Genomic DNA, 18,880 nt, shown 5'->3' with positions numbered 1-18,880 from the left:
TGTTTGTTTTTCAGTTTGATTTTTTTTTTTTGTTGGTCATGGGGCCTGAACTCTGGGCCTGGGTGTTGTCCCTCAGCTCTTCAGCTCAAGGCTAGAGCTCTACTACTTGAGCCATAGTGCCACTTCTGGCTTTTTCTGCCTATGTGGTACTGAGGAGTTGAACCCAGTGCCTCATGCATGCAAGGCAAGCACTCTTCCACTGAGCCATCTTCCCCAGCCCCTCAGTTTGATTTTTGAGGCAAGGTTTTGCTGCCCTCTGCCTTTAGTCTTCCGAGTACTGTGATTACAAGCATGTACCCACACCTGAGTCAGGTGTGTATTAAAGTAATAAACTATGTTCTGATAATGAAAGGATGGTCTAGTAGGAGCAGTAATAAGGAAAAAGCATGTACTTTCCTGCCTCCCTTTGTACTTCAAATGTCTGCACAATTAGATTATTTTGGTGTTTACTGCTTACTAGTAAAACGTGAACATTTGAAAACAATCTGAATATTTGGTATTCAGTGAGTCAGGTGTAATCATTAAACCTGCCAGATCTCGTGTTTCTGAATGACTGTAATTTTGCCTTAAAGGTGACCATTGAGAGCTGTATTAGAATTAGAAGGTCCTTGGTGAGGAGGAAATTGCTAGAAGGCTCATTATTGGAGGGTCTCGCTCACTATGTCAGTTAGCACTGGAATAAATCTGTTAACTAAGTAAATTTGCTTTTGAAAAGGACTAAAAACACCTGATAATGATACTTTAGTTTGAAAGTATTTAAGGGCTTATACTTGTACATGTAAATTTGTAATTTATAAATTCAGAATAGCACATATATTTTCTAGTAGCACATTTATCCATCTGTATTCTTTTTTTTTCTAGTAACACATTTATGATAGATGATTATTCGGTATAATTGTGTTTCTTTGAATGTGTACATGTTTTGTTAAAAAATGTATTAGTGTCAATTAATTGGACAAAGGAGTTTCGTTATAATGTTTACAGTGTCGTTCTATCCAGTTTACCCTTGTTTTCATATTCCCTTAGTCCTCCATATCCATTTAGTAAATATCATTATGTTATCTTCATAAATGTATTTATACATATATGTGTGATATATGTGTATGTGCATAATATACTTCAGTCACATTTAACCCCAAATATTTACTCTTTTCCCTCTGTCCCCTTCCATTGACCTCTCCCCCTTTGACCTTATACCTTGATGCTCATGTCCCATCATCATCATCATCATCATCATCTTAGGTTTGCATTCCTCATATGAATGGAAACACAGTGTTTGGCTTTTTGAACTTGGCTTATCTTGATTGACAGGATGGTGTTCAATTACATACATTTTCCCACAAAGGGCATTATTTCATTTTTTAGTAGTTGAATAATATTCCATCATATATAAATACCACATTCTCTTCATCTGTTCTTGGCTACCTGGGCTGATTCCATAGCTTAACTACTGTGAGTAGTGCTGATATAAACATGGATATACAGGTAGAGTAGCCTTCTGATAATGTACCTAAGAGTGGTATAAACAATGTGTATTTCAAACTGATCTCTATAACTGGTTGTACGAATATACATTCCCACCACTAGTGTAGATCCCTACCATACCCATCCTCACCAGCATTTGTTGTTACTTGTTATCCTAAGGATAGCCATTCTGACTGGGATGTGATGAATCAATCTTTTTTTCTTTCTTTCTGGTCTTTCTTTCTTTCTTGCTGGTCTTTCTTTCTTTCTGGTCTTTCTTTCTGTCTGTCTGTCCTTCCTTCCTTCCTTCCTTTCTTCTTTCTTTCTTCTTCTTTCTTCCTTCCTTCTTTCTTTCTTTCTTTCTTTCTTTCTTTCTTTCTTTCTTTCTTTCTTTCTTTCTTTCTTTCTTTCTTTCTTTCTTTCTATTTGTGCAGGTTCTGCGGCTTGAACTCAGAGCCTGGGTTCTGGTCTCAGCTTTTTTACTCTAGGCTGGTGCTCTGCCACTTGACCCACAGCTCTATTCTGACTTCTTGGTAGATAACTGGAGATAAGAGTCTCTAGGACTTTTCTGCCTGGGGTGGCTTTGAATGGTGATCCTCAACATTTTGGCCTCCTATATAGCTAGGATTATAGGCAATAGCTAACCACTAGCTTCCAGTATGGAATCTTCAGTGTCATTTTGAATTGTATTTCTTTCATGGATAAAGACATTGAACATTTCTTCATGTACTTAATTAGCCATTTGTACCTCAGAACTGTATGTTTATTTGTGTATTAATTACATTATTGGTTGTTTTTGAATTAATTTTTTGAGTTCTTTCCATATTCCAGATATTAATCCTTTGATGAGTAGATGTCAAAGGTTTTTTTTCCCATTCTGTCAGTTGTCTCATTGTTCTTGTAATTGTCTCCTTTTTAATTTGATGCAATCACATTCTTCAATTCTTGCTCTTATTAGCTAGACAATTGAAGTCCTGATTAGAAAATAATTAACTGCTTGTGCCTACACCTTCAAATATTTCTCCTGAAGTAGTTTCAGAGTTTCACATCTTACATTAAAATCTTCGATTAAGCTGAGTGCCATGCCTGTAATCCAAAAAGCCAGAAATGGAGCTGTGGCTCAAATGGTAGAGCACTAACCTTGAGCAAAAAAAGCTCAGGGATAGCTTCCAGGCCCTAAGTTCAAGTCCCAAGACTGGCACACACTCAAAAAGATTATTGATTAATTTTGAATTTATTTTTATATGGGGTGAGAGGTAGGGGTCTAATTTAGCTTTTCTATCTGTGAATATCCAGTTTTCCCTAGCATCTTTTGTTGAAGAGGCTGTCATTTCTCTGTTGTATGTTTTTTACTTCGTTAATAGCTGTAGCTGTGTATGGGTTTATTTCTGGTCTTCTATTCCATTGTTCTATGTGTTTGTTTTTGTGTCAGTATCATGCTCTTTTTGTTACCATGGCTTTCTCTTTCATATAACTTGAAGTTGTTCTTTCTTTGATACAGTCTTGCGCTTGGCCTTGTTCTTTCTGTTTTAGCCTCCTGAGTTCTGGCATAGGTATGTGCTACATTCTGCTTATGCCTGCTTCTGAAATCACTTATGTTCTCTGACTAAAATATTGGGTAATATCAGTAAGAGGTTGGTAATGATCATAATCCTTTTCTTTTTCTTCCTTTTTTTGTGTTTTTGTAATGGCATCAGGACTTGAACTCAGGTCCCCTATACTCTCACATGGCTTCTTTGCTCATGGCTGGTGCTCTACTGTTTGAGCCATTTTTGGCTTTTGACTGGTAAATTGGATATGAGAGTCACACAGAGTAAAATCCTTATATACTTAATGGGGGCTGATACTTAGATATCTATTATATTTTCTATATTTTCAGGAATTAAAAATTTATCCCAATAAATGTGGGAATGAGGGAACAGAAGAAACTATACAAAAAGAAATGTACTTATTACCTGACTCATGTAGTTATAATCCCTCTGTACATCACCTCTATAATAACAATAAAGTAAATTAATTTTTTATAAAAGAAACAAAAACTTGAAAGTTTTCTTAAATTAACTGGAAAAAATTATCACAGTAAAACAGAAAGCAAGTTTTATATATAAAGAAGACTTGTTAGTCATGTTCCTAATGGATCCATGTTTTGTTTGAATACTGTGCAGATCATACTTTTTGATTCCCCATAGGGAAAATATATATAAAACAATTAAAACAGCTATTTGGTAAATTTTTATATATTATTTGTAATAATGGTATAGTTCAGATGTTAGAACATTAGGTTTTGGACTTCCCATGGGAGAGTGCCTACATGAGAGTGTCTAAATGACAGCTATGAAAATGTGTAACAGAAATACTAAATAAAAATGTTATAAGTAAACAAGTAAGTGGTTAATGGTCTGGACAGTACTATTCCTTTGTGTCTAAAAAGCCAGTGTCCATCTCATGATCATGATGATGATGATGGTGATGATAATAATAATGATTATTAGCAACTTTTAGAAAAACATATTGTTAAAACTTTTTATTTTGTTAGGAAGGAAGTGAAGGACAGGTGTTAGTCCTTGGAGCCACAAATCGCCCTGAAGCATTAGATGCGGCACTGCGTAGACCTGGACGATTTGATAAGGAGATTGAGATCGGAGTTCCTAATGCTCAGGACCGGCTAGATATTCTGCAGAAGCTTCTTCAGAGGGTCCCTCATTTGCTCACTGAAGCTGAACTGGTACAACTGGCAAATGATGCTCATGGATATGTTGGAGCAGACTTGAAAGCCTTGTGTATTGAAGCAGGTAAGTATGACTTGATACCACGTTTCTGTATTGGTGGATATTACCTTTGGTTTATTAGCACACTGAGAATTTTTTAAATGGTCTTACATTTGCTTTATTTAGAATATAAAATGCCAAATAAAATATAACAAGTTTAGGTAGAGATTTCCTGCATTGTGAACAGTAGACCCACATTTTGAATTAATGTGGGCATCCTTACTTCTTCCTTAAACATCTTTACTATAGAAACAAACTTGAGTTTCCAGCTTCTCGGTCATCTAGCAGTAGCCTTGACCAGTGCCACTTCTGGCCAATGTATCAGGAATCCTTGGGGAAATTGGAAATGCCCTGTAAGGAAGAATCTTTGGTTGTATACCCTGATAATTTATATCTCACTTCATGGAAGTTGCTTTACTCTTTTCTAGTCATAAAATGTATTTGTGGAAAAAGTTTAGATGATTAGAAAAAGAAAATACTCTTACTCATACTTTCCAGAAATGATTGCTGTTAAGAACAAATTCTTCTTGGTTTCTCCGAGCACTCACACTAGAACACAGATTTGTATAAACACAAGTGTTTATATATGCCTATATGTACGGGGCTGGGGCGGGAGTGGGGGGTGGGGGGGAGGGGAGGTCGTCAACAGTATTGATGGTTGATGGTAACACTGTTTATTGATATTGTGCTGTGGAAATTAGGGAAAAGTATCTGGCATTAAGATTAAGGTTTTAAGCCCTGAGTTGGTGACTCACACATATAATCTTAGCTACTTAGGAGGCTGAGATCTGAAGATAAAATATTCAGAGCCACCCCATGTACTTCTATCTTTGATTAACTAGCAAGGCCAAAATTGACAGCGTAGTTCAAGATTATGGTTTCGGTTAATTTAGCCTAGTAATTGTTGAGCTGCTAAATTTTTTAAAAGCCCAAGAATTCTAGCTATAGAGTATGTGACAGCCATGCTTTAACTCTGAAAATGTTTTAAGGACTATTATTAATCCGTTGCCTACTTTAGACTTAAGTTCTTCACCATTAATTAACTGTAGTTACTTTGGAAACTTTTAAGACCACTTAATCTTTGCAAAGTATTTCAGAATAGTTCAATCGTGGAAAATGTATTTAAAAATGATGATAGTTTTTATAAGCTGTTCAAGTGTTTGATCTTATAAGTGTGACTTTACTGGGTTTTTTTGCTTTTTTCTTTTTTGGTGTGGGGCTGAGACTTAAACTTTGGGCCCGTGCTCTGTTTGGCTTTTTTTTTTTTTTTTTTTTAAGGCTGGTACTCTACTACTTGAGACATACCTCCAGTTTTAAAATTTTTGCCTCCTGAGTAGTTAGGATCACAGGCATGAGCCATTTATGCCTGACTGGGCTTTTATTTTGTTCTAAAAGGTGTGTTTATTTTCTAATAACCCTAACATATATCTCAAAACATCTTTGGTTTACCAAGAGTTTATTTATGTTAGATTTTTTTTTCCCCACTCCTCTGGCTGAGCATAGTTTTCTAAAGTGTATATTTTGGAAAGACTTTCCCCTAGCGGCAGTATTATGTTCATCCAGTTTTTTTAATAAAGTGCTTTGAACAAAGTTTAACCCTAAAATAGTGAAAAATTAAATTCTTAAATTAGAAATTGATTATTATATAACTTGAGTTGAGAAAGATAACTTTTATCTCCAAATTCATAGTGGTCTAATTTAATGGACTTATTGAAGGCCCTTTTTAGTCCTTTCAAGCTTGATGTGTATATGGAAAGAGGTAGAGAAGGAAAAACAAATAGGAAAAGAATTAGCTGAGAAAGATATTTAGGAGTTTTTAAATATCTTACTTTTGTTAAGGTATCTTGCTCTTTTTTAAATTGTTATCATGATTTCCAGACTAGAGGACTAGTAAGTGGGGGAGTCTGGATTGTTTAGTCTACATAGACAAAAATAAATATTTAGTATATATGGTCTAGAAATGGGGCCTGTCTAGTTTCTGTGCTGTACTAACTTTATGTGAAGTGATGGGCCTGGGTCCCTAGGAATACATTTCCTAGGGACCAAGAAACTCAGGCTTGTGAACTTAGGCCACTCTCTTGTCTTATCTGAGCCTTAGTTTTCTCATTTGTAAGTCATAAATTGAAGGGTGAAGGAAGATGATATTTCAGTGGCTTTATAGCTATGATATTCACTAGATACAAGGAAAAACAAGAAAGAAAGAAAAACAACAAAAAAGAATTAGTAAAAAAGAGGAAACAAAAGAATGTCCAATGTACTTCCAAAGTCTGTCTTTTCCTCTACTTTCACATTCTCTGTAAACTTTTTGCTATTCATCATTTTTGTTTAAGAAGCTTAGATAGTTAGTGAGGGCTTTCCTCTATAGTCTTTCTTTTTTTGTTAAATATGATTATAAAATAAGTTTATTCAGTCAATATTTCTCTAGCATTTCTCACCTGTTAGGCAGCATTCCTAATATTGAGCAACAGTGCAGTTAAAATGAGCAGAGGTCTCCAGTTCAGAGATCTGCTGAGCTTGACAGTCTGAGGAACAATACTATAAAGCAGACTAATGTTGATTGGGAAATAAAGTCTGTTTTTTCATTTAGATGGTTTTATGGGTTTTTACCAAAGAATTGATCTTGAGCAAATTTTGAATTTCATTAATCATGTGACTCTGAAGAAAACTAAAACAACTCTGAAATGGTGAACTTTTTTGTGTGTAGTGATAGAAAAGTTTATTAGGGAAGAAATATGGGAGAGAAAGATATGGCACATGGCATAAACATGGTGCCAGAAGGCAACCTTTTAACCCATCTGTAGCCATCTGTTTGCAGTGTTCAGGACTATGGTTAAAATGGGGTTGGGAGCCAGATGCCAGTAGCTTACATCTGTTATCCTAGCTATTCAAGAGGCTGAGATCTGTAGATTGCAGTTTGAAGCTAGCCAGGGCAGTAAAGTCCATGAACTATATCTTTAATTAATCACCCAAAGGCCAGAAGTGGAACTATGGCTTAAGTGGTAGAATGCTAGCCTTGAGCAAAAAACTGCAGGGACAGCACCCAGGCTCTGAGTTCAAGCTCCAACACTGGCACAAGAAAATGGGGGGAGGAGACAGGGAGTTAACAAATAGGTATGCATATATAAAAGTCATAAATCATAGGTAGGTTTGAAGGTAAACCTTTAAACCCCAGGATTCGTCAGGTAGGATCCCGTTTAGTAAGAAGCTGTAACACTCTTCCTAGAATCCAAGATGGCTGCAAAGTGACGACTACAGAAGAGAATGCCTTCAGAGCATTAAATCCTTCCCAGATTTTATATGATGTACTTAACATGAATTATTATTTTTACACTGGCTTCTCCTCATACCAGATTATTTTTGTAATCTCCCTGTAGTATGCATGATGTGGTATTTCTTCCCTTTTTTTTTTTTTGCTGATCCTGGGGCTTGAACTCAGGGCCTGAGTGCTGTCCCTGAGATGATGATGATGATGATGCTTATGCTTCCTCTTCCTTCTTTCTTTTTCCCTCTTTCTTCTTTCTTCTTCTTCAACTCTCAGTTTGTGCGCTGACCTTGAGCCTCTTTGTGCTCAAGGCTAGCACTCTACAGCTTGAGCCACAGCTCCACTTTCAGTATTTGAATGATTAATTGGAAATAAGAGTCTCACAGGGCCTTTTTTGCGGGGACTTGCTTCAAACCCCAATCCTCAGATCTCAGCCTCCTGAGTAGCAAGGATTACAGGCGTGAGCCACTGGTGTCCAGTCCTGAGCTTCTTTTGCTCAAGTTTAGCACTCTGCCACTTGAGCCACAGTGTTACTTCCAGCCTTTGTCTCTGTAGTTTATTAGAGATAAGAGTCTCACAGACTTTCCTGCCGGGGCTGGCTTCAAACCAGGATCCTCACATCTCAGCCTCTTGAGAAGCTAGGATTACAGGCATGAACTACTGGTGCACTGCTTGCCTGTGTAGTTTTTTCAGAGGATGTAGTTTACATCTTACTTTTGCCATTACTGGAGTTTGAACTCAGAGCTTTGGTGCTGTCCTTTATCATTTCTCTTAAGACTGCAACTTTGCTTCTGACCTTTTGCTGGTTAATTGGCTAGCTTTGAACTGTGATCTCACTTCCTGAGTAGCTAGGATTGCAGGTATAAGCCACCAGTACATGGCTAGTTTACATCTTTTACTCTCAACTTTTCTAATCTTATTTCAGTGTTTGTATGTTTTCCATATCTTTTAACTTTGTTGCCATACTGAATATGAAATGTGGAAATACAATGCTTGTTGTGCTTTCAACAGTTGGGTCTTATTGCTGTCTGAGCAAACAGGCTAGTTAATGTTGATAGTGGAGTGTGAAACTTGCTTTTAAATGTTACATTTTCTTTAAAATTAAGTTTTTAACCTAGAGTATGGTTTGATATGCTTTGTCTTTTCCAAAGACCTAATACTTTGCAGCTCACCTTTTTAAGCAGAGAGCAGCTGTATTCTGAAATGTTTTATCTCAAAGTAGACAAGATGTTTACAAGCTAGACTCTTAACACACCCTGACATTTAACTATATTTGTATTCCTCCTGGGATTAGGCTGCCTTTCTAATTAATTAGTTGCATAGCCTTTTATTAATTCCCTCAAAATTTATGTTTTAAATTAACAACATAGATAAGGATAGTACAGTTTTTGGAAAACATGAAATGTTAATTATGTAGCAGAGACATGAATTATATAAACTTTGCTGAATGTTAGAAAGTGCTTAGCAACAGTTTTCCAAATATAGGGATTTATTATATAAACTTACCCTTCTAAGGCTGCCTGTGCCATTTCAGGAGAGTGAATATAAATAGAGTTTGATTTCTTCAAGAAGTGGACTCAAGTTATTTTGTTTATAGGGAAAGGAAGTCTTTGCTTTGCATCTCTTAGAGTTTATCTTTAGCATCCTTGTGGATTTCATTTAATCATTTTCATGCCAAATATTTGGGCCTTGGTAAGGTAGTGTCTCAGAACAGGAAGAATTAAAACACTTATTTACACAATGATATTTGGCATTATAGGACTGAAATGGGTTTAATAACAGTATGGCATCTAATTACTATAACTTTTTTTGAAAGTCTTTCTAAAGACAAGATATTTATGATTTGATAGTCTTCCTCCCATCCATGATAAGCTTATTTTAACAGGAACTTTTAGACCATCTATTCTATACCTAACAGTCCAACTCTGATGCTTTCTGGACATTTTTCACTATCTTGAATTCTTCCAGTATTGTTTTCTAAGGTACAATAAAAGTGTTAACCTTTTTTTTTTTGCGGGGAAGGCTGGTAATAAAGCTTGCACTCAGACCTTGATTGCTTGTCTGGGACTCTATGATTTGAATAGCCATACTTCCAGACCAACTTTTTGCTGTAAGAGTCTTGAGGGCTTGAGGGCTTTTCTGTCAGGGCTGGTTTTGAATCATGATCCTCTGGATCTCAGCCTCTTGGGTAGCAGGATTTTTGAAACCACTAAGGTATAGGGCAAAATTCTCTATACCTTCAGGGAAATAATGAGTTTTAGAAAGCTTGGTGAGCTGTAGATTCAAATGCTAACTTTCATGCTTTGTCAGCTGAGAATACTTGACAAGGTATACAGCCTCTTGTTTTCTGTTTTCTCACTAGCTGAATAAAAATGACATATCTTTTTAAAAGGTATTTTAGGAGATTCAGAAATCTAGCTGACAGCAATTGTCATGGTTTATATAGGCCTTAATAAGTGTCCTTCATTTCTCGTTCTCCTTTGCCTCTCAAAACCTACTTCAGTGTCCTGTTGAAATATTATTTTGTGAATATTTATGCAATTATTGTGTAGAAGTTTTTTTGTGTAGAGTTTTAGCCGTACTCCTGATATTTTATGATATATTCTTGGTTATTCTAATAGAATAAGTATTAGCGAAATCTGGCAGAATCCCTTGCTAGATAGTGATTTTTACTAAATACGCATCAGTTAAATGTCTTGTGCATTAATAAATGCGCAGACAAAAATAGACAGGGCTTATTTTGGTTTACTCCTTGATAGATGATCTTGCTGAACCCTCATTAAAGTCATAGTCTTTTCTTTTTCTCAACCACCTCATCACACATGTGGATTCTCTAGAAGCCTCCAATAGAACAACAAAAAGAAGATTACAGATTAAATTGATGTACTTACCAAAATTTTAACACAATGTATGTTTTATTATCGTAGCTTGAAAACTAAACAATTCTGCAGAATACATATTAGGCAACGGGTTTTTTTCCTCTATTTGGTAATTCTGAAGTGTAATAATAGAATGCTGTACTTATGATACTGAGATTTTTCTTATGCATGAGCATTACAGATTTTTATTTTCTTCGTCATTGAAGTGAGCATGTCAGTAATACTTTTGCTACTTATTTGAAATGGCTGGAGCTGAATGGTTTATTTCAGAAAATAGGTGATAGTTCTGATCCTGGTTAAGCTCTCATTGACATATACCATTTACTTTCCTAGTGGAAAATTTTCTGGGTTGTTTTGCCAAGACTGTAAAAGCATAACACTTCAGAAAGGTTTTCTTTCAAATTAAAACATATACAACTATGAAGCTATTTGCTCAAAATAGAGTTATTTTCTGAGAAATTCTTAATTCCTTTTTTTTTTTAAAGTCCTGTCAGCTTTGTTGTTAATTGTTCAAAATGTAACCTTTGCTGGGTGCCAGAGCTGCCTATAGTCCTGAAGCTATTCAAGAGGTTGAGATCTGAGGATCATGGTTCAAAGCCATTCCAGGCAGGAAAAGTCCATAAGACTCTTACCTACAATTAGCCACTAAAAAATTGATACTGGAACTGTGGCTCAAGTGGTAGAGCAACAGCCTTGAGCAGAAAAAGCTTATGGACAGCTCCCAGACCTCTTTGCTTATGTCTTCTGCAAAGCTGGGATTTCAGGCCTGTGCAACTGTACCCAGCTTTTCTTCTTTTTGTTACTCCCTCCCTCTCTCCCCCCCCCCCCCCCCTCCGATCACTAAGCCAGATAAGCGAATAAGTTATTTTTATTTTTTTTATTTTTGTGTTGGATGGAGTTTTTAACTCAGGGTCTCATGCTCTCTTGGTCTTTTGGGTTGGGTAGGTGGGGAGATGCTTTTTGAAGCCATTTTCTGGTCAAATGAATGAACTGAATTTTGATGTTTTGGAGCTAGAATCTTCTCTCAAAGATGATTTAGGACACTCCCTTATTTCATGATTGAGTAGAGATTACATAAACTAGATTAGTGAGTTATAAGCTTTGGCCCAAGATTCATGTCTGAAGACTCTGGTGCCTTCCATAGTGCTGTTATTTATTATTTAGTTAATTAATTTTTGTGCAGGTTCTGAGGCTTGAACTTGGGGCCTGAGCTTTTTCACGTAAAGCTAGCACTCTGCTATTTGATCCACATATTCACTTTCAACCTTTTGGTGGTTAGTTAGAGATAAAAGTCTCATGGACATTCTGCCAGGCTGTCTTTGAACCTTGATCTTCAGATCAGAGCCTCCTGAGTAGCTAGAATTACAGGTGTAAGACCCTGGCACCCAGCTTTGTGCTGTTTTTTGGTTTTGGTTTTGGTTTTGGAATTTTTTTTTTTTTTTTTGCCAGTCCTGGGGCTTGAACTCAGTAGCTGGGCACTGTCCCTGAGCTTCTTTTGCACATGGCTAGCACTCTACCACTTAGCCATAACACCACGTCTAGCTTTTTCTGTTTATGTGGTACTGAGGAACTGAACCTAGGGCTTCATGCATGCTAGGCAAGCACTTTACTACTAAGCCCCATTCCCAGCCCTGTTCTGTTATTTTTAAAAGCAACTTTTGAACTTGATAGGATTTAGAATGGTCAGGGCTCCCTAGTCAGTTTTAAGATACAGCAGTAACCTCCTTGATTTCTTCTAAAGAGCAGTGAGAAATAGAACTCTACCAGCCTTGTATCTGTAGTGCTTAACACTTTGTCTGTATTTTAATTTGCAGTTGAGGGAATATAAAAGTTGAACTACAATACATTTTCTTGAGTAAAGTATGTTATTTGAATGGGAGACTTGGATTTTTGCTGTACTTATTTCATTCCTCATATGCATGAGCACATTTCTAGAGAACTTTATTGTCAATATTTGTAATGTAGATGAGAGCGACAGATAGCCATGTTATCTGTTGCTTTCTCTTATTTACTCCTATGATCAATTTGCGTTGTTCATTGCTTTCTAGTGAAAAATATTGTGATCTCACCAAGCATCGTACATAAATATTTAAGATTCTATTTGAATATAGCAAATTGTTTGCAAGCTTTATCTGACTCATCCAGCAACACTTAGTTTTTTGTTTTTTAACAACTGCTTCCTCCTACAGGACTCCTGAGTGTTGGGGTTACCAGTGTATACCACCATGCCTGGATATTAATTTGTTGGACTTAAGACAAGAACTCCTACTCTGGAACGAATGTGTTGACATCAGGCTTGCACCTTAAGCATTTTCTTTTTTCTAGCCCCATTGTGTCTTATTTTCTATTACCAAAATTTTATAGAAAGATTAGAAACTGAAATAATAAAAATAGACTGTCACATCTTTTGTTTAGTTTTGGTTTTAAAGTACAATTCTTAAGAACATCGAAGTATTGCAGGCTGGGAATGTGGCTTAGTGGTAGAGTGCTTGCTTAGCACGCATGAAGCCCAAGGTTCGAGTCCTCAGTACCACGTTAACAGAAAAAGCTGGAAGCGAAACTGTGGCTACGGTAGTACAGTGCTAGCCTTGAGCAGAAGAAGCCCAAAGACAGTGCCCAGGCCCTGGGTTCAAGTTCCAGAAATTGCAAAAAAAAAAAAAAAAAAGAGAGAGAGAGAAACATAGAAGTATTGCTTCCAAAATCGTATTTTTTTTAAATCTTCAAATTCAGTAAGAAAAAGAAATACTGTAAGTTGCTTGCTCTAAGCTATTTTTGTTGCTGATGTACAATGTATTCATTTGTTCCTTTAGTCAATTGTCATTCAGTTCTAAAAGTATGCATATTTTAAAAACTAATCTGTTTGCATAAATCTCAGTTTAGCCCTGTTAATAATGACAATTTTAAATTTAGTGCCATAGAAATTTGAATTGCTTAAGTAACTAGATAAAATATCTGTTGACATTTCCTTTTAGCAAGTGAGATAACTTGATTGCCAGAAGGGCTGATGGTTTTGTTTTGGGTTTTGTTTTTGTTTCTGGTAAGGAATGGGTACATGGCTTCTGTTAGTGGAACAACACTCCCATGAAGATCTGGGACTTTGAGGCTGTGTTCCCTAGCACCTTAGCTTTGCCCCATTTATTGTCTAGTAAGGATAGAGCATTTAAGACTACCATTTGTTGTGTAAAATATGTTAAGTGTATTTGAATGAGGAATCATAGTACTTACAAGTTGAAAAGAATCTAATGGCCTGTGGCAGGAGTATCTAGGATCTTTGTTACATTTTTATGGCTTTTGCAAATAGCTTTTTTTTCTTTTCTGATAACCCGCCATATTTTATCATCTCATATTTCAATAAACAAGTTAACAGAGTTGGAATTAGGCTGATATGTGGGACTGAGCTTTCATTGTTCTTTAGGGCTTCATACACTAGTAGCTCACACTTGTAATCCTTGGTACTCTGGAGGATTATGTTTTGGGGCCAGCCTACGCAAAAAGTTCACAAGATTCCATCTCAGCTAGGTGAGGTGGCATGAGCCTGTCATCCCAGCTGCAATGAGAAGAATAAATAGGAGAATGGCAGTCCAAGCTAGCCTATTTAAAAAAATAATAGCTCACAGTACACTGGAGATGGGGCTCAAGCAATAGAATATTTGCCTGGTAGTATAACCCCTCCCCCAGATATTCTCAAATTATTTTGATAAACCTTTTTGGTCTTCTTTATGAGTGATATTCTGTAAGTTTTATTTTTTGCTTATAAAATATCTGTCTTCTTGTATTTTCAGTTTCTCCTGGTTTCATCTTCAAAACTTAAACTCTTGGGATTTGGCATTTGCCTTCCTCATTCTTCTGTCTTTTGTCCTCAAACTTTCACACCATATATACATGCAAGCAACAATACTTTAAGGACTAATGTGTGCACAGAGTTTTGGATTCTTTTCATTATTATTGTTCAGTCTATGTTTACAAAATAAAAGGTAATTATTCCTGCCTGGTACCATGGCTGAAATGTAAGGATCACAGTTTAAAGACAGCACAGATAAGAAAGTCCATGACACTCTTATCTCCACTTAAGCATCCCCCAAAAATCTGGAAGTAGAGCTGTGGTTCAAGTGGTAGAGCACTAACTTTGAGCAAAAAAGCTCAAGGACAACACCCAGGCCCTGAGTTCAAGCCCCAAGACTGCATATACAGATGTGCACACACAAGGTAAATCTTGTGTCCCTTTCCTCATGACAGGTTTCTGTGCTTTGCGTAGTTTCCTGAAGAAGCAGCCTAATCTTCCTGACAGCAAGGTGTCCAGCTTGGTGAAGATCACTTTGAATGATTTCTTGCAGGGAATGAAGAACATCAGGCCCAGTGCTATGAGGGAAGTAGCAATCGATGTCCCAAATGTAAGTTATCTTTACTGCATGCTAACTTTTCTGTTCCATTTAAGCTCTGAAAGAATGAGATTCTACAGAAACTGTCTTGCTTTGTTAAACTTCAAAAACATTTTAGTCGAAACATTGTTTATTTGAAATTTTTGTAATTGTGCGATAATTGTGGATCCAATGCAGTTGTAAAATAGACACTGTGCATTCTTTACTGTAGTGATACTGTTCTGCAAAACTGTAGCACAAAATCACAAACAGGCAGTTTGTATTATATTGTCTCTTGATATTACACTTATTTTTTCACTTATACTCTTGTTTGTGGGTGAGTATTTATTCCTGTACAGATGTTTCATATGCTAAAGGTTGTGGCATTGATTACCACAATCAATAAACTGACTGCCAGGTGCCACGACTCATTTCTGTAATCCTAACTACTTAAAAAGGCTGAGATCAGAAGACTGCAGTTTGAAGCCAGCACAAGTAGCCAAGTCTATGAGACTCTTATCTCCAGTTAACTACCAAAAAGCTACAAATGAAACTGTAGCTCAAGTGGTAAACCATTAGCCCTGAGTGTCCTGGCCCTGAGTTCAAGCTGTAGTTCTGGCACAGATACAAAAAAGATACTAATTTTACACCACAAAGATTTCACACATTGGCCTTTTCTAACCATATCCACCTAATGCCATTTTTAACCTTTTATTATTTCAAAAGGACCATATAGATGGAATTATAGCCTTTTGAAATTAGGTTTTTCACTTAACATAATTCCCTAAAGATTTATCCAAATGGTTGGATGTGTCATACATGATTTCTTTTTGTGTGTGTGCTGGTCCTGGGGCTTGAGTTGAGTGCCTGGACTCTGTCTCTGACTTTAATTGCTCAATGCTAGTGCTTTACCACTTGAGCCACTCCTCCACTTCTGTTTTTTTTGCGGATGTTTAATTGGAGATGGGAGTCTAGGGGACCTTACCTACCTGGGCTGGCTTCAAACCACCATCCTCAGATCCCAGCCTCCTGAGTAGTGAGGATTGCAGGCGTGCGCCGCCAGTACCTGGCTGGTTTTTTTTTGTTTTTTTTTTGGTCGGTTGTGGAGCTTGAACTCCTGGGCTCTGTCCCTCAGCTCTGCAGTTTAAGGCAAATGCTCTACCACTTCTGGTTTTCTGGTGGTTTATTTGAGATAAGAGTCTTACAGACACTCCTGCCCGGGCTGGCTTTGAGCCACGGTCCTCAGATCTCAGCCTCCCGAGTAGCTAGGATTTACAGTGGGTTTCTTTTAATTTTGCATAATGTTAGCCTCCTTGCTGTTAGTACATTTGAGAAAAGGAAAGCTTTATTTAGTCTGTTTTGGAGGTTTCAGATCATTGTTGGTGACTGCATTGCTTTTGTGCATGGCAGTCCTTCATGGTGGAGAATGTGGAGGGGAAGTTGCTCACCTCCTGGCAGCTGTGAGGTGGAAGAGGAAGGGACCATGGCCTAGAGACTCCCATTGTGTCCTATCACTTAGCAGGGAAAATAAGCTTTTCACACAGTGACCTTTGGCAGACATAGCCACAGTGGTAGTTTCCCTAATATGTATATGCTTTAGTTGTTTATTCAACACTAGACTTGTTTCTAGTCTTTTACTACTATGAGAGAAGTTATGAACGGTTATTGTATGTATGGAATGCATGACAAGTATGGTTGCTGGGTGATACATTTTTTTGCAGTTAGGAAATGTCAACGAGGCTGACTTTAGAACAAGCTGACGACATTGTTTCATCAGTTTGTTTTACAAGCATATTATTACAGGACAGCAGGCCACCTTTAGTTTGTGGGCCATGTGTTATGTCCCTCATGACCCAAGTGTGATACAAAGAATAACAAAGAATGAAAGGTGGCCTCATAGTTTTCTTGGGACATGTTAACATTACTAACAAATGGACATTAAGACAGAAGCACTGGCAATATGTTGTGTATGGTACTGAGAAAGAGGTGGACCGTTAAAAATGCTTACTTGGAAGGATGTTGATTAGCCTTGAAGTGAGATTCCCTTTATTTCTATGAGCTACCATGTTTAGTACTTGTTAACTTTTTATGACAACTAGTTATTTAAATTTAGGCTGGGAAACTATATCCTACAGATAGGAAGTTCTCCTAAGGACTTGCCTCTGGGTTGAGGCAATCATTGTGGTTTTGATTTCTTTTTGAGACATTTTCAAATTTGATTGGCTCAATTTGAGGGTTTTTCAAAATCCATGTAGCAGAACATACTCATTTAGCATTAATTATTCTACAAATGCTATGGAATAATGAATGATTAATGTTGGTTTAATGGAAACTTAATATCTCTGGATTTATAGTCCAATTTTGGGTCACACTGATATGAATACTTTTTTGTAATGTTCATCTTTTAAAAAATTTATTGTGTGATTATAATGGGTCAGATAGATGCTTAAATCATCAGAATCACACATGAACATTTCAGGTGCTGGTTAAAAACTATTCCAATCTGCTATAGAGTTTAAATGTTTAGGTCCTAAGCGTACTGTGTGGTTTTAAACTTAAAATTCCTGCCAGTGGAGAATGTGTTTAATCAGTGTCTGTCTAACTCTTGGAATTGCTAAACTGATTCATCATAGGAACTGGTACTACAACTGTGCTTTTAATTGCTCTAATAAAAGACCTTTTTTCCTTTATTTTCTTTTGATAGAATATTTACAATGCATGGATGTGAGCCATTTTCCATTTGGCACTTTATTTGGGTTAAGGCCATGGTGTACTGTGATGTTACTCATGAACTGGGGAATGATTAGCACTGGTGAAAGTACTTTCTACAGTGCTTTTTATGTCTGCTGTAAGTTATAAAAATTTTCCTAAGAAGTCAATATTTTTATAATTAGATTCCTAAGTTTTACTTTCCTTGGTTCTGGCTACTATATCTATTGAAATACCGACAAAGTATTTTTGCAGAGGGTTTAACAACTTATTTTGCTGTATTAAATGTGTCACATTAAACCTGGGCACCACTGGGTCACGCTTATAATTCTTGCTACCCTAGAGGGTTGTGGTTCAAGGTGAGCATGAGCAGCAAGTCCATGAGAGTTTTATCTCCAATTAATCACCAAAAAAAAAAAAAATGCAGGAAGTGGAGCTATGGGTCAAATGATAGATTGCTAGATTTGAGGAAAAAACTGAATGACAGTATCCAGACCCTTGAGTTCAAGTCCCAGAACCAGTGTGCATGCATGCGCACACATACACACACAGACAACCATATGCTCCATATTTGTATTTTCAGTAGGTAACTCTAAATACACTATAACCATTACTAATTATAAATGGTTTTCTGAACTAAATATATGAAATTTATATCCATTAAGTTTAATACATTTGTACGTATTAAGTCTTATCCAAGCTTTCCTTTCTCAGTTTACATGAAGGGTCAGTTTATCCTTTTTTTTAACTTGGAAATAATTCACCTGTATACTTCTTTTCTTACATTTGGATTCCAGTTTTTAGTATTTGGATATTTGATTCACAGTAATAGTAATAATAAAAAAATTATAAAGATAGGTTCTACTTTCATGTAAAACCCAGTTTTATAATGTGAATGGTCACTAAAGCATTAGGACCAGCTATAAAAGCCCAGACTCCAAAATTAAGTTTGGATCCAGGTTAAACTTATGAGTTGAATGCATAACAAATGCCATGAATTGAGTAAACATTCCTGTTATCCTCACTCCCCCATCTCTCCCCTCCCTCTTTCTCTTCACTCTCTTCTCTTTCCCCTTTCTCCTTCTTCTCCCTCCCTCCTCCTTCTCTCTCCCTCCTCCTTCTCCCTCCCTCCTCTCTCTCCCTCCTCATTCTGTCTCTCTTGTGTTCTCTCTCCTCCCCCTTTTTTCCCCCTCTCTCTGCCAGTCCTGGGACTTGAACTCAGGGCCTGAGTGCTGTTCCAGAGCTCTTTTCCACTGGGTTAGCATTCTACCATGTTGAGCCATAGCTCCACTTCCAGTTTTCTGGTGGTTAGTTGGAGATGAGTCTCACTTGGACTTTCCTGCCTGTACTGGTTTTAATTTCGATCCTCAGATCTCAGCCTGCTGAGTAGCTAGGATTATAGGCATGAACCACCAGTGCCTGGCTTGTTATTCTCACTTT

The 18,880-nt window shown here is 36.9% G+C and overlaps 1 protein-coding gene across 1 annotated transcript in view; it reads left to right on the top strand.

The window, feature by feature from the left end:
- The window catches only part of Spata5 (spermatogenesis associated 5), a 119,730-nt gene that overhangs the window by 12,516 nt on the left and 88,334 nt on the right, over positions 1-18,880 (top strand). The window contains exons 8-10 of the mRNA XM_013022111.1: positions 535-611; positions 4,001-4,256; positions 14,610-14,764. Of these exons, the coding sequence (XP_012877565.1) occupies positions 535-611; positions 4,001-4,256; positions 14,610-14,764 (488 nt within the window). The remainder of the gene's footprint in view (positions 1-534; positions 612-4,000; positions 4,257-14,609; positions 14,765-18,880) is intronic.

Source organism: Dipodomys ordii, unplaced genomic scaffold (genome assembly GCF_000151885.1).
Source record: "Dipodomys ordii isolate 6190 unplaced genomic scaffold, Dord_2.0 Scaffold60, whole genome shotgun sequence".
Taxonomy (NCBI): Eukaryota; Metazoa; Chordata; class Mammalia; order Rodentia; family Heteromyidae; genus Dipodomys; species Dipodomys ordii.
The sequence above is the reverse complement of the archived record's forward strand: the minus strand, read 5'-3'. Positions and strand labels throughout refer to the sequence as shown.